The sequence below is a fragment of the Bos javanicus genome, chromosome 17, assembly GCF_032452875.1.
Source record: "Bos javanicus breed banteng chromosome 17, ARS-OSU_banteng_1.0, whole genome shotgun sequence".
Classification (NCBI taxonomy): Eukaryota; Metazoa; Chordata; class Mammalia; order Artiodactyla; family Bovidae; genus Bos; species Bos javanicus.
In genome coordinates, this window is record NC_083884.1 from 36,298,552 (window position 1) to 36,315,696 (window position 17,145).

General features: G+C 39.4%; 1 protein-coding gene across 3 annotated transcripts in view; it reads left to right on the forward strand.

Moving 5' to 3' along the window:
* Positions 1–17,145, forward strand: part of TRPC3 (transient receptor potential cation channel subfamily C member 3) — a 71,933-nt gene that overhangs the window by 22,506 nt on the left and 32,282 nt on the right. The window contains exons 3-4 of one of the 3 annotated variants that reach the window (XM_061384271.1): positions 5,922–6,110; positions 16,643–16,807. In XM_061384271.1, the coding sequence (XP_061240255.1) occupies positions 5,922–6,110; positions 16,643–16,807 (354 nt within the window). The remainder of the gene's footprint in view (positions 1–5,921; positions 6,111–16,642; positions 16,808–17,145) is intronic. The other 2 variants (XM_061384272.1, XM_061384273.1) reach the window with 2 other exon arrangements.

A 17,145-nucleotide genomic window follows, 5' to 3' on the forward strand; every position in this document is an offset into this window, starting at 1 on the left:
TCAGACTGTTTTCTAGCAGGCTCCTGGTTCCTGTTATCCACCAAAGAGGATGATTCTAGGCATCATTTCCTTGAATTCGTTTTTGGATGCTGAGTTAATCTTTTTTTTTTTTTTTTTTTTTATGTTGTGGTGTCAGATCACAGAAAAAGTGATTATTCTGTTTTTTAGGTTTTACTGCAGTTTTTCATACTTATTGAGAGCCACACAAATGCAACTAGCAATATAATTCAAGTTAACTAGTTGAAAGAAAACGGTAGGAAAGTTTTGTGGGGTTTTCCCCTTCCACATATACCAGATTTCCTCGACATCCATCAACACTCATCTTGTGCTGGTGGAGATCTGGCCTTAGTATAATATTATTTGTTATTTCATTAAATTCTTTCTAATATGAAGGCTGTGCATATTTATTGTAAAACTTTGGAAAATGTGGGAAAATACAAAGAAGAAAATAAGTATCACCTATATCTATCTATTCCCTTTGAAAAGATTCCTTATGTGGTATTTGAAAAGATTTATTTCCTTATACCTAAAATGAATTTTTTTTTTTTTTCAGAACTCAGGTAGAGCAAATTCCTAACTTCAAATTCTGTTTGAAAAGAATAGAAGCGTGTTCAGATAAAAGTCTAAATGTCACTTTATTTCATCATAGTGATAAAAAGTATGGGCTTCCCTGGTGGCTCAGATGGTAAAGAATTCGCTTGAAATGCAGAAGACCCGACTTTGATCCCTGGGTGGGGAAGATCCCCTGGAGAAGGGAATGGCTACCCACTCCAGTATTCTTGCCTGGAGAATCCCATGATTAGCAGAGGCTGGTGGGCTACAGCCCATGGGGTTGCAAACAGTCAGACAGGACTTAGTGACTAACACTTTCACTTATAAAAAGTGTAATTTTAACTTTATTATTTTACTATTCCAAGGGTCACTCAAACCTTGTTTTTATGCATTTTGCTTGGTATGTACTTAAAGTCTGTATAAGAAATTCTGCAAATATTTTCCTAGATTATGTTTTAATAATTAACAGAAGATGGTGACATATGTAATTCTGCCCAGAGAAGTAGCCTCAGTGAAGTAATGTTAAGAAAATTTGTTATTCATAGTTCTCCCCTTGATGCCAACTAAACCCATATTGATAATACAAGAAATCTCCTTTACCCTAACATAAAAAGTCACCTCTGATAACCTTTCAAAGGTGGGAAATGATTACAAATGAAGAGGCAAAAAAAGGAGAAAGCACAACTGGGTTTAAGAAAGCATTCATAAAGCTGCCAGCTATCTAAGGATATGCAAATCAAAATCTCATGGTTCCTTTTTCCTGAATTATATGGAAGGTGTTTGTGTAGTGTAACCATATAAGAGGCAAGATACAGACAGGTCTTTGTAAGTTATGATCTCAAAGGACTACAGGTCTCTCTCTCCTGACTAAATGTACCTTTTCATTCCCATATTCACTTGTCCTTGTTATTCTTTTCTTATTTTTTATCCTTTACTTTTCTTATCTGTCTGCTTTTCATCACTTTGCCTTCTCATCCCACACTCATGTCCATCTGTCAGGACTTTAGACAGAAAAAATAGTGCTTTCACAGCACTGACCCAGAGACTGCCTCCCTTGAAAGTACAGAAAGTGAAGCTTCTTTCTAAGTCAGGGTCACTTAATCTGCCCTATTCCATGGTGTTCATTATATTCTTTCCGTAAAGACTTTGAACTTAAAGTACTAGCCTTGAAAAAAAGACATGATTTTTTTTCCATTTCAAATGCATATGAGTATTCATCTTATCAGTGGCCTGTAAGACCCAGTATCTCATCCCTCAGACTGCCGTCACTTAGGTGCTTCAGAGAAGGTTCTCAGCCATCGTGCAGTCTTCAAAGGTCCTTGAAGAGTACAGGCAGCATGGTGCCAAAAACATATGAAGCTCATTATCCCAAGTTTGGACATTCTAGGATATAGATTTAGATAGATGAATGGAGGACAGCTTGGTGACAGGTTATTAAAGAAGTATTTTCAATGTGCAAATGCTGTCTGAAGCTATTCTGAGAAACAGAGTATTGGAGAGGCTGAGCTCCATGTTTCATCTTCCAAATGTCAGTGGCTAGGAAGCTAGCCATTTATTAAGCTGAAATTTCCTAATTCTGAATCAATGATGCACTTAAAAAAAGGCATTGTGCTTTCCCCGTGCCTCAGATTTTCCTTTTGTAAAGTAGAAAAACAATTTCAAGTTATATCACAGTAGGACAGTACTACTACTACTACTAAGTCACTTCAGTCATGTCCAACTCTGTGTGACCCCATAGACAGCAGCCCACCCAGTTCCTCCGTCCCTGGGATTCTCCAGGCAAGAACACTGGAGTAGGTTGCCATTTCCTTCTCCAATGCATGAAAGTGAAAAGTGAAAGTGAAGTCGCTCAGTCATGTCCGACTCTCAGCGACCCCATAGACTGCAGCCTTCCAGGCTCCTCCGTCCATGGGATTTTAAGGAAGAGGAAAATAAATGTAGTCCAAAAGCAAGGTAGCATTTGATAGCAGGAAAATACTCTAGGAATCATCCACCTATACAGACCTCTCATTTTACAAGTGAGAAAACAAAGACAATAGCCAACATACCATCTGCTAAGCCTAGATTTGGGTGCCTTGAGTCCCAGTTCTAGCTCTTCTATGTAACATGCTATACCTGGTAACATAGAAGCAATTCTGTAGTTGATGTGTACCAAGCACACTCAAAGCATTTAATCCTCATAGCAGCAATAATTTGCTGTGTGGTGTTAAGTTGCCCAGTCATGTCTGACTCTTTGTGACCCCTTTGACTGTAGCCCGCCAGGCTCCTCTCTTCGTGGGATTTCCTAGGCAAGAATACTGGAATGGGTTGCTATGCCCTGCTCTAGTGGATCTTCCCAACCCAGGGATTGAACCCAGGTCTCCCACACTGCAGGCAGAGTCTTTACCTGAGCCAGTAGGGAAGCCCAACAGCAATAATAGATAGGCTTATTCTCATCAGAGAGTTCTCACCTTCTGTAAGGTCACACAGCTAGGAGGTGGTAGAAGTGAAATGAAGGAAGTGAAGTGAAGTTGCTCAGTTGTGTCCGACTCTTTGCGATCCCATGGACTGTAGCCTACCAGGCTTCTCCGTCCATGGGATTCTCCAGGCAAGAATACTAGAGTGGGTTGCCATTTCCTTCTCCAGGAGATCTTCCCGACCCAGGGATTGAGCCCGGGTCTCCCGCATTGTAGGCAGATGCTCTAGCATCTGAGCCACCAGGGAAGTCAGGAAGTGGTAGAACCAGTATGCAAATCCAGGAAGTCTGGTTTCAGATTTATGCTTTTAACCACTACACTGTCCTGCCTCTTTTATTATTAGGGAAAGGATCTGACAGGAGCAAACCTGCTTAGAGTTGAATTTCAGTTTTCCTGTTAAGAATAAAAAGGGATTAAACCATGAACGTTAAAAACCTGCTGAAACCTGTAGACAGGTTGTGACGAGGCCCAGGCTTCACTGTTCTTCCTCTGGCTTGAGCAGGCCTTCCGGGTTTTGAGTTTCTGCTCTATAAAGTGGGCTGCAGACCCATCTGGTAAATTTGTGGAGGACCATGGTAATGGAAAAGTCACACAATAAAGATACTCAGGCAAAACTAAATTTAGAGAAAATCATTAGAAAATTTGGACCAGACGAAAGGTCTAAGTTGTGAAGTAGTGAGAGACAGGACCTCATGGTAGAACTGACAGAGTCAGCTGCCAGAGTTCCCTGGGAGCTCTGCATATATTGGCGAAATGGCATTCTGTAAGCCCAATAGAAGAAATCGCCATTACCTCCAGCTCTGATTATTTTCTGTATTTGGATAGCAGACTTCTTCCAGGAGGAAATGATTAAATTGTTACGAAAACAGTGTTATTGTTGCAATTTGCTACTTGTTTTTTGCTTCCTGACTGATCTTTTAGTGGATATTAAAAAAGCACAAAGCTTTCTATAATATCAGATAATTTACAGGTTATAATTTTAAAGATAATGAGTTATTATTTGGATATTACTGCAGAAGTGGTTTCTATGTTTTATTCCAGAAGAGAAAAAAGTCTTTTTTTACTTCTGATCAATGGGGAATTGGCCATCCTGTGTCGTATCAAATCTTATAGAACAGTCTGAACTGCCGAGTAACAGGAGGAAATTTCATTTAAAAAATGTACTAAAAGGGGAGCTTTATATGGAAACAGACATGGATTTAATACTTCTTCTGGATGCTATAATAAAATATTTCATTAGTCTTCCAGGAATGGAAGGCAGATGGATATTTAACTGACACTCTGCATAGAAACCAGAGATTGAACATTTTATTAATTTTATCAGTTGCATGGTACCAAACTTGAATGGAAACCAAAGACTGAAGTTTTTATTCATTTTATTTGTTCCCTTTTGAGGGGAAAAGGATTAACTGCAACTCTTCTTTATCTGAATTTCTGATATCTGAAATGGAAACTATTCTAGTCTGTGTAGCCTTTAAACAGTCTTTCCTTTTCTTGTTTATTTTAGTTGGTGCGGTGATTTTTGCGCATCAAATCAAGTTAATTATTTAAGGGGAAAAATGGAAATTTTTCATGTTGTATGAAGATGATTTAAATATTTAAAGTATGATATTTGGAAACCTAGAAATTCTGCCATCCTAAATATTACCCAGTTATTAGACATGTACAATATGTCAGGACATGTTGAAATGAGGAATTATATTTTCCTCATGTGTACCAAACTAGATTATCATCTGATTCATTTTCCTGATTTTAGTGAAAGTTGTAGAAGTGGAGCTGGGGGTTGCAGAAGTTAGGCATTTTCCTGAGAGATGGTCATTAACACCTGGATTGGAACCAATGGGCTGGAAATAGAGCTCCATTCAGAAGGTAGCAAGGAATTCTGACAAATGCCTTCTACCAGTCCATGGCACTATATAAATATGCTAATGAAATTAAAGATTCACAGATTATTTTTAGCAAGGTGTTAGTTCCAGTGGCCTGAAAAATTTTCTCTCAGGTATTGATATTCTGCAACCCTTGAGAATTCAATGATATATAATCAGACATTTCTCTCCTTCTAGTTCTACAGGACATGATAATGTGCCCTTCAGACAACAAGAAAAAAATACCCTCTGTGTTGGCACCTACCCTCCTCTTTGCTTTCACTGTAAACCATCATCCTCAATCACAACTGTATGTCAGAAACGCTGGGAGAGTGTGTTAACACATTGCTGCCCCTCATCATCAGTTTCTAATCAGGATGTCTTGGGTGGGGTCTGAGAATTTATGTTTCTAAAGGAAATGGCAACCCACTCCAGTGTTCTTGCCTGGAGAATCCCAGGGACGGGGAGCCTGGTGGGCTGCCGTCTGTGGGGTCGCACAGAGTCGGACACGACTGAAGCGACTTAGCAGCAGCAGCAACACATGTCCAGGTGCTACTGAGGCTGCTGGCCTGAGGACTACAGTTTGAAAAGCGCTGTCTCCAATAAGGCAATGGATAGTAAACCAGACAGGTTATTTTCATGTATAGTCAGTTTTCTATGTCAGATCGCCACTTAAGGAATTTTCATCATAGAAATGGCTTTGTTTTGGCTTTAAGAAAACTACTGTTTATCTGTACAAGAGAGACATAACTCTCTTTGATACTTTGGCCTTTCAGCATTAAGCATTTAACCACTGTTTCTTAATGAAAACCAGTCACTTGCTTGCACACCATTTTCAGAACTGTCTTATATGTATTAGGTCCTGGCTAAGGAGGGAGGTGGAAGCAAATCCAGCTGGTATCTAACTCAACAAACCTTGCATTTACCAGGGGGCTAAAACTTCCTGCCCAGAGTTAGGTAGACTTTTTCTAATTTATAAAACCCCTGAACACTTTCCACTGAACTACAGCACATTCTCTGCATTAAACTCTAACCCTCTTGTTCTTAGAATGACTATCGGAAGCTCTCCATGCAATGCAAAGACTTCGTGGTGGGTGTGCTGGATCTTTGCAGAGACTCAGAAGAGGTAGAAGCCATTCTGAATGGAGACCTGGAATCGGCAGATCCTCTGGAGATGCACAGGCATAAAGCTTCCCTGAGTCGGGTCAAACTTGCCATCAAGTATGAAGTCAAAAAGGTGAGTGGCCTACTTTCATCCAGCTCCATATTGGAATCAACATGTAATATCAACTATGCCATAATCCTAGGAGAGGTTTTTAAATAATAAAAATAGATGTTATTGACAAAAAGATGTTTTTCCTTTATGAAATAGATTAAATGGTATCATGGTGAAGTTGTGAGTCAAGTACCCAGCTCCAATCTTTTCCACTTTTTATCCATTGTCAGATCTTGGATAAATCATAAAACTTCTTTACATTTCATTTTCCTCATATAAAAGGAGAATAATACCGCTTACCTGTATCAGGGTTTTGGTGGGATTTCAGTGGATTAAGATACGCAAAAGAACTTTGTAAACTGCTCATAGCAATGTGGTTGACGATAATAAAATCTGTTACTTGTATACATTTTTGTAAGGCACTGTTGCATATGTTCTAGTGTTAACCTTGTGACAAGCCTTTGTAATTATCCATCTCATCTATAAAATAGGTGTTTGATGATGAGACTTCTATTCTATAAGGGCATTGAGGTTCACCAGACTTAAATGACATGTCTAAGATCATACAGCTATGGAATTCTATGCAGTTGCCAAAAAAATAAAAATTATGCTTACTTTTTTACTCTGGATATTGCAGATAGAACTGTTACATGTATGTATTTGCTACTTGTGTGGGGCTTTAAATAGTTCATATCAATTATAGTTATATTGTTCCACTTATAATAAAAATCTCAGCTATTCAGAATCTAATCATTTATGCATATTTTACGTAACTTGAATTTTTATACTTTAAATCATGAAAAAGTAAGCTATTGTCAGGAGCAGATCTGGTTTCATGAACTGGTCAATCTGTGTATAGTGGAATCCTCTCTTGTTCCTGCAGTGTGGTGTGGTGTTTAAGAGGGCAGACCCTGGAGCTAACTTGAAAGAGTTCAAGTCCTGACTTGTCTTCTCTGTGTGACAGGACAAACCTCTTGATCAATCTAAACCTCATTCTGCTTATTGGTAGTGGAGACAACTACTATTTCAGTTATTTTAAGGATTACGTGAGCTAATACAAGTAAAGTAATTAGCACAGACATAGTGTTAATACCTGGTGATAGCTCAGTAATTATTAGCTAATCACATTTCTGCATTTGAAAATTCATTCTCAGAATGATGACTCTTGAGACTTTCCTGATGGTGCAGTGGCTAAAACTTTGTGCTCCCAATTCAGGGGACCCAAGTTCAATCCCTCGTTGTTGAACTAGATCCACAACTAAAACCTGTCACAGTCAAAATAAATAAATAAGAATGATGATGCTTAAGTTCAGTTCTTAGTCATCAAAGACATTTCATGTTTATTGTGCTGGTTTGGTCCTTAGTGGTAGGTTATAGCCAATTTAAACAGAAAAGAATTGAGTGAGAAATATTAGCAGGCTCATAGAATCTTTGAGAAGTGGAAGAGCAAGATTATCTAAGCTGTGCTTGCAGAAACCTTGCCCAGAGCCAGGCCCTGAACTGACCTGGTAAGGAGGTTTCTCTGACCCAAACAGAACAATTCTGCCTCTGCTGCAGAGGGTCAGCTTCCTACCAACAGAAAGGACTTCCTGAGTCCTGCCTGTTGTAAAAGGCTCCTTCCAAATCAGAGGTATGCACACATGCCTCTGACCAGGGGAACCTAGGGCAATGTTTGCACCCTAGCAGCAGGTGAGCATGGGGGAATCTGTGTGTGTGTGTGTGTGTGTGTGTGTACACACAGTTCTACCACAATGTAGAGAACTTCCACATTGTGGTGTTCACAAAATTATAGTCAGCAATTAATGACAGATCTCCCCTCTACTTAATAAGAAGTGAAATGTGAAGATTCTCATTAAATTTTGGTGTAAAATAACTTTTCAAGAAGTTGTCAGTAAGAAGGTAATTGAATTGGCTCCACTGGCCCCTCTCAGAGCAAGCATGCTAGTTGACATTTTGCTGTACTGGAAGAAAAAGATAGCTTTGAACAAGATTGATATTAAACTGTTTTAAGAAAACTAGACATTTATTCACAGACCTTACAACAGGCATCTCTTGCCTTTAGCTCCTGAGAGGAGAGAATTGATTTCAGTTGTCACTGGTTCTTTGTCATTGCTTTCAAAGTGTCATATTAGCAGAGACAGCTCATCTACAGTTGTGCTTCTGTTAACCAAACTGTCTTCCAGAGTGAATGTCTTCTTGCATGTTAATTTTAAATGAATTGATGTGTAGGGTTACAATGTATGAGGTGTCAGTTAATGATAAATTTCCTGTCAGTTAACCACCAGAAAACAACAGCAAAATGTATCTGGAACTGAAAGGAGATTTAGGACTTTGCACATACTTCTGGTTTTGTCTATTTTATGCTATAAAATGAGTATTAGTTAAAATCTTTTATTTGGAATCTTCACCCAATAAATGTATATAAGAACTTTATTCTGGAATGCCCCACAAAGCCCCAGATCCTCTTTCTTTCTCTCCAAAGATTCCTTCATTCTTCACTCAACACTCACCCATCTCCATCTAGCAAGGAGCAAAAATACTTCCACCCACTTCTGGTACTTCCTTTTCCCATCATCTCCTTTCTAGTCCCCTAGTAAAATAACCTCTTGGGTTGTAATATTCATGAACCCCACAGACTATGGCACCGAAATTGAGCATAGCTACATGCATGGCATTGGGATTTCAAAATACTGTGTTGTGAAATTTTTCCCCTTGGAATTTAATAAGCATATTTATTCAAATCAGTCCATAATTCCACCAAGGAAACCAGTTTTATATAATGCTAAATTATTTAGATCCCCTAAGAAACTCAAGATGTCTCTTCTACCATCTTTCTAATATCTGCTTCCAATTGTGATTCTGGGTCTATTGAGTTCTTTCTAAGCTCAGAGTTCCCAGGGCTTAGGTCTTCCCTAGGAATCACTATGAGTTCACCCCAGGCCTTAGAGGCTCAATGACAGTTAATCAAGAAAATGAAAACACAAAAGATCTGAATTGAAGTCTGAACATGAGTTTAACGTTTATGTGAGAAAAGATTTTTTCAGTATAAAAGCAGTAGAAAAAATAGAAAACAAAAATATAAGTTATTTGACCATATGTAACTTAAAACCTCTATACATCAAAAAGATCATAAAAAAGGTAAAGGGCAAACTAGGAAAATTTTTTTCTATACTATAACTTAGAGGATTGATATTCTTTTTTGTTTGTTTGTTTTTAAACAGGTCATTCCTTTCCCTTTAAAAAAAATTGTTTATTTATTTTTGGCCACACTGGGTCTTCATTGCTGCATGTAGGCTTTCTCTAGTTGCCACAAGCAGGGGCTGCTCTCTAGTTGCGGTGCTCGGGGCTCCCTTTTTGCAGAGCATCAGCTCTGGAATGCGTGGTTCAGTAGTTGTGGCATGTGGGCTTAGTTGCTCTGAGGCATGGGGGATCTTCCCAGACCTGGGACTGAACTCATGTCCTCTGCATTGGCAGGCAGATTCTTAACCAGTGGACCACCAGGGAAATCCTGGGAATGATACTCTTAATAACCAAAGTGCACAAACAAATTCATAGGGAAAATTTCCAGAGGTCTATAGAAAAATAAGCAAAAAGCTTCTATAGGTAGGTAATTCACAGAAAAGAAAATTCAAATGGCTAACAAATGTATTTAAAAATTTCTTTTTTTTTTTTTTCAAACCCTCTAGTAATATGAGATGCATCAGTTCAGTTCAGTTCAGTTGCTCAGTCGTGTCTGACTCTGCGATCCCATGAATTGCAGCACGCCAGGCCTCCCTGTCCATCATCAACTCCCGGAGTTCACTCAAACTCACTTCCATTGAGTCAGTGATGCCATCCAGCCATCTCATCCTCTGTCGTCCCCTTCTCCTGCCTCCAATCCCTCCCAGCATCAGAGTCTTTTCCAATGAGTCAACTCTTCGCATGAGGTGGCCAAAGTATTGGAGTTTCAGCTTATGCATATTGTCATATAAATACCATCTGCCCTCACTCAAATTATTAAAAAATTAAAAATTATAAAAAATTACAATTCTCAGTGCTTTTAGTGAAATGAACAATCATATAGTACTGGTGGGGGACAAACAATAAGACATTCTCTATGAGGGAGTGGATGTTGAAGATTATTCATCTCTGAGTTACTTCTGAGGGGTCTCTAAGGTAACTCAGACAACTGAAAGATAGTAAATGTTGTTACTGTTTGTAGTTACACACATTATTCTACAAAAGAGAATGGAACAGAGTGGAGGGTGAAATTTGTTGTTTTGAAAATAAGTACAAGAAAAGTAACTTTTAGGCAAAAACATTCGTTGTTTTCCAATTAGAGTAATGGACTATTTGCCCCCAAAAGTCCCAAGCTCTAATTATGACTGTACCTCTGTGTTCTGACTGGTGGATTACTATCAATCCATACCCACCCATAGAAATAACACCTACCTCAAGTGAGCCTTGTCTATTGTAAGGAAGACTGTGACAAAGATAAAGGATACCAGAACTTGATGGACCGTTGAATCTGGAAAATCAACCTCTTGAGAAAGAGGAGAACTTTCCTGAGTTCTTCCTCTTTCCTCCAACAGTGAGATTAGGTTTAACTATGGAAAGATCATGTAGAAAAGAGATATGCAGCAATATAGACACCTAAAATTATCCACTGTATTTGCAGAAAATGTGCAAAAAAGGTCCAGAAATTGAGCAATGCAATGAAAGAGTGGTAAATCCACTGCAGAGACTTTGGGCTGAATGTGCTGGCCGGAGCGGGAATGGGTTCTGCACGTCAGACCTCTGCCGGGTGTGTGCCTAGGCACGGAGGGGTAACAGCGGGTCTCCTGATAGCAGCATTTTGTATTTAGTAGGTTTGAAATACAGGAAACATGTGCAGTATAAGTTTTCAGTATTTTTAAAATTTTTATATTTTTGAAGCATGGTTGGTTTACAATGTTGTGCCAATCTCTACTATACAGCAGAGTTCTTCACAATTCAGAGAACTTTAAAAAGCTGAATGACCTAGTTTCTGTTCACAAGAATATTTGCTTTTAAATATTATAAACTGTAGCTCCAGCAATAAAAACAAAAACAGAGTGTTCCTACCATGTTTCTGTACAACAGTATTCCCGTGAATATAGTTCTTGGAAAAGCTAATTTGATAAAGAAGACAGTGTAATGTGGATTTTATTTAAGTTGAAACTTATCAGTTGCCCCTATTGGTGGCTCAGTTTATAATCTCTCAGTTATTTGGCAGGGAATAAAGTTTGTTCTCTATGCTCCAGTAGTTTTATTCCACTGAAAGACTGAGATTTTTCTTGTATGTCAAGCATTTTCCCTTTAAATCAGAAAACCTCAAATAAGGGTATTATTTCTGTAATGGTTTCAATTTATTGGTCCACTGAAGTTAGGAAACTGCATACAAATTTTATTCAGCTTGCTATGACTGGTGTGGCAGCACAAAGAGATTTTTTTAGGAAGTAAAACAGTTTTAAGAGATAAAGGTTTCTGCCCTATTTTGAAGTCATTGAAAACAGCAAAACTCATCTCCTAAGGGGATTAGCTTCTTTGCCTTCACTTACTACTATTATATTGGTTTTATTTTCTTTTAAAAACTGTTCCTTGTGTGCTTGTATTAGGATTTTAAATCATTGGAGGAAACTGTGTTTTCTTTCTGTGGATTAAAAGCAAACAACAGATGCCATATGGTGCTGTATTATGATCTCAATCACCGGTGTAGAAAACAAGATTATGGTTACCAGGGATAAGAGGGGGAAGGGATAAATTGGGAGATTGGGACTGACATGTACACACTACTATATATTAAGTAGATATTAATAACTAATAAGAAACTGCTGCACAGGGATCTCTACTCAGTACTCTGTAATGGCCTATATGGGAAATGAACCTAAGAAAGGGCTTCCCTGGTGGCTCAGGGGTAAAGAATCTGCCTGCCAATGCAGGATACATGGGTTTGATTCCTGATCTAGAAGATCCCACATGATGTAGAACAACTAAGTCTGTGTGCCACAACTAATGGGCCTGTGTTCTGGAGCCCAGGAGCCACAGCTAATGGGCCTGAAGTCCTGGAGCCTGTGCTCCACATCAAGAGAAGCCACATGCAATGAGAAACCCATGCTTTGCAACTAAAGAGCAACCCTACTCACCACAACTAGTGAAAAGCCCACATGGCAACAAAGACCCAGCACAGCCAAAAATAAATAAGTAACTAAATAAAATTATTTTTTAAAAGACTCTAAAAGAAAAAATGGGTATATGTATAACTGATTAACTTTGCTATATATCTGAAATGTATGCAGCATTGTAAGTCAACTATACTCCAATAAAAGTTTTCAAAAAGAAATAAAAAGGTAGAGTTAGTACTATGAGATACACCTGAATTAAGCTGAATTTTAAAGCTTAATTTTAAGCTGAATTTTAAAGTATAATAAATGCAGTACAAACAGCATGATTTTCCCTAGTATTTAACATATATTAAGTGTTTGCATTGTATTGTACAAGTTACACCAGGTCAAAGATTGATCTTTACATAAGGCCATGTGTAAAGGATTGATTTCCACCAAGTCTTTAGAGCTTTGTAAACCTTGTACAGTATAATTAATGCCATAAAGCATTTATAGATTTAAATGTAAAGATTAGCTCAAGGATGGAGAGCAAGAAGAAGGAGCCATGCTACAACATTAATATTTCTGTACTCAGGAGTTTGAGACCTAAGAAAGAAAAGCTGGACACTCACAAAAGGGAAGTGTGTCCATCAATTTCATACGAACACATGTCCAAGTGTCTTTTAACTTCATGTGGATTTTCTGTTTTACAGAAACCTGAAACTATTAAAAAAAGAAAAAAAAAGTGCGTGTTGACTTCACAAGTGTTAATCTGGTTTGATGACATTGTATTCTCCACCTGTAGATTTCTCTGAATGCACTATCCCATTCCTAAGCTGCCTGGCTGGAGTCACGGGACTGCCTTTTATTTACATCTATCCCACTTGGGATCATCCAGACCCCAAGACATTTGGACCAACATTCAAAATTAAGACTGTTTTAAATGCTGATTGTTTATCTTGGCAAGTACATGGACTCCAACTCTCTGTTCTAATAACTTTTTCACATTTATGTAGAGCTTACTGTGTACCCTAAAGCAGGGACCATTTATGACTTACTGAAACACTGACGCTCCCTTTTCATCTTCTTGAACCAAATACTGAACACCTGCCTGGCACCTATGAAGGGTTTATGATATTGTAAAGAATAAAATGAATTAATGAATGAGACAGGCATTTAAGAACTGGAGGAGATGAGGATTTTTAACACAGAAGGAGGAGTGAAGCAGGAGCATAAGGGTCCAGTAGAGTACAGGGCAGAAGTGGAAATTTGGAGAAATTCTCAGCAAGAATCTTAGGAAATTGTTACACAGACCCCCGGGAAGCCTTCAACTTTGATTATATTTCATCATGAGTTTAAATAATGGCTGCATTGGTCTTGAAATACTGTTTTCAAAAATTAGAACTTTGAAAGAGTTCTTGAATCTTGAATTTGGGAAGAAGATCTAATATATGCTTCAGATCAGATCAGATCAGTCGCTCAGTCGTGTCCGAATCTTTGCACCCCATGAATCGCAGCACGCCAGGCCTCCCTGTCCATCACCAACTCCTGGAGTTCACTGAGACTCACGTCCATCGAGTCAGTGATGCCATCCACCCATCTCATCCTCTGTCGTCCCCTTCTCCTCCTGCCCCCAATCCCTCCCAGCATCAGAGTCTTTTCCAATGAGTCAACTCTTTGCATGAGGTGGCCAAAGTACTGGAGATTCAGCTTTAGCATCATCCCCTCCAAAGAAATCCCAGGGCTGATCTCCTTCAGAATGGACTGGTTGGATCTCCTTGCAGTCCAAGGGACTCTCAAGAGTCTTCTCTGACACCACAGTTCAAAAGCATCAATTCTTCGGCGCTCAGCCTTCTTCACAGTCCAACTCTCACATCCATACATGACCACAGGAAAAACCATAGCCTTGACTAGATGAACCTTAGAAGCTGGCAATAACCTGTGAGCCTCTGGATCTGGGATTTCTATAACTGAATTGAAAGAAACTTACAAGATAAAATGCACCCCTTTGCATTGAAGTCAACAAGCAATAAAGAAAAATTGCACCTTATTCTTAGTAGTTTCAATCTCCCCAGTCCTACTAGTTTCTGTTATTGGGGAAAAAATTCAGTTACGAATGTCAAACCTGATATTTGTAAATTCATCCTCACCACCTCTGCACAGCGTTGGCAGCTGTCATAGCAAAGTCAGTGGATCTCCCAGAGGGCGGGTGCACACTGGGAGAAAGAGGTTTTATTTTTTTATTTTTTTCTTTTTGTTTTAAAATTAGAACAGCTGATTGGAAACTATACACCACTGAGTGAAGACCTGTTTATTTCCTTGTAGGTATGCTATTGATAAATATCCAAGTAACTAGAAGAATTGCCTAGAGTTACTAAAAAGCATTCAGATAATTTCCTGGAACTTGATTAGAGTTGAATGCTACGTCTAGGAGGAACCACAGCTGCTTCTTTTGCATCTCAGAATTTGCAAAAACATTTCACATTTCACATTTCACTTCCTAACAGGTTCTCTGTTGTTTATTGCATTTATATATAAGATAGTGATTCATTGGTTTTTGTGTTGCTAAGCACTCTTTTTTAAAAATTATCAACACTCATAGTTGAATTGTGAGTGACCCTGAATAATTCCCAAGCTTGGGCAAAGTACACCTGGCCTTTCAAAGAAAGGCATATCCAACAAATGGGCACCTTTTGACACAGGAACCTTTTTACAGAAACATTCTGCTCCCTGAATAAAGACAAGGCCTTGATGAAATCCCACTCCTTCTAAATAGATGCAGACAGATGACTTAGCGAAATCAGATGGCAAAAATAAAATAATAAAACAAAATAATAAAATAGCAGGGCTTTAATTTGCTTCTTTTTCTTTCCTGATTAAAGCTGTAGTTATAAAAGAACTGATGGAGATAAATGTTTGTATGGGTTTTTTTGACCTCTGATAGAGGAAGCCACAGAAAGAGTACAGATTACTAAAATAGGAAGAAGTGGTATTTGATGCCAGTTCCTGGAAGCATAGCAAATGTGGATTAAGCGTAATATTTGGAAATTCAATGAGTTTTTGCAGATCTTTTGCATATTTGCTATGGTAGAACATACATACACATAGGACACCTTGTGTATACATTTTTCATAGATGTAGCAGGTTAGGAGTTGCTCGTGAAACAACAAATCCAGCTTCCCAGGTGGCACAGTGGTAAAGGACCTGCCTGCCAACGCAGGAGATGCAGGAGACAAAAGTTCCATCTGTGGGTGGGAAGACCCCCTGGAGGAGGAAATGGCGACCCACTTCAGTATTCTTGCCTGAATAATCTGGACAGAGGAGCCTGGCAGGCCACGATCCACGGGGTCGCCAAGAGTCAGACAGGACTGAGCATGCACGTGTGCACGCACAAAACAAAAACACATTTCTCGTTTAGCCATCAGTTCAGTTCAGTTCAGTTCAGTCACTCAGTCATGTCCAACTCTTTGCGACCCCATGAATTGCAGCATGCCAGGCCTCCCTGTCCATCACCATCTCCCGGAGTTCACTCAGACTCACGTCCATCGAGTTGGTGATGCCATCCAGCCATCTCATCCTCTGTCATCCCCTTCTCCTCCTGCCCCCAATGCCTCCCAGCATCAGAGTCTTTTCCAATGAGTCAACTCTTTGCATGAGGTGGCCAAAGTACTGGAGTTTCAGCTTTAGCATCATTCCCTCCAAAGCAATCCCAGGGCTGATCTCCTTCAGAATGGATGGTTGGATGTCCTTGCAGTCCAAGGGACTCTCAAGAGTCTTCTCCAACACCACAGTTCAAAAGCATCAATTCTTCGGTGCTCAGCTTTCTTCACAGTCCAACTCTCACACCCATACATGACCACTGGAAAAACCATAGCCTTGACTAGATAGACCTTTGTTGGCAAAGTAATGTCTCTGCTTTTGAATATGCTATCTAGGTTGGTCATAACTTTCCTTCCAAGGAGTAAGCGTCTTTTAATTTCAGGGCTGCAGTCACCATCTGCAGTAATTTTGGAGCCCCCCAAAATAAAGTCTGACACTGTTTCCACTGTTTAGCCATAGGGTCCAATAAACCAAATAACGATTTTCTTTTCCATTTTGAACTGAATACAAGTAAGCTGGCAGACAGCAAGATGGGACATGTTTCCACAAAGAAAAGCATATGTCACCCATATTCCAGAGAGAAATCTGTGAGTATGGAGAGTTTTGGTCAGAAAGAATTCTGATGAAGAACAACATCATTTCTGTTTCCACTTTAGTTCATGTAATAGTTCTGAAGCAAGTTTGAAAAATAGAGGGAAGGTAAAGAATACTGCCAGAACCTTCCAATGCCTATATTCTGGAAAGATATGCATTAATATCTCTAGGATACACCTGCTTTAGAGTAGCTGGACTGTTGACAATGACGTGGTAACCTACCTCTCTCTCTGCTTCTCTCCCTGTCCCGACCAACAGTTCGTGGCTCACCCCAACTGCCAGCAGCAGCTCTTGACAATCTGGTACGAGAACCTCTCAGGCCTGCGGGAACAGACGGTAGCTATCAAGTGTCTGGTGGTGCTGGTCGTGGCCTTGGGCCTTCCGTTTCTTGCCATCGGCTATTGGATCGCACCTTGCAGCAGGGTACCGGCTTTTCCACCCCTGTTTCCTCTGTGGTTGGTGTACCATGTCCTTTGAGGATGAAAAAGGAAAAAGCTTCCTGCTTAAGGCTCTTATCAGTTTTACAGCTGAATGTTAATTGACTCAAGAGCATCAATTCTGCTTTTTAATGACTGGATTAGTTCTAATAAGGGATGAAAAAGGATTTGGTCCTGGTGGGGTAGGTCCTATTCACAGGCATATAATACTTAGGCTTTTAAGATAAAAATCTCCGGCCACAATGATAGGGAGGAGGAAAAGCTGCTTCCGTGAAGGAGCAATCGTGTCCTATTTGCCGGCTTAATAAATAGTCCACCAGGCTG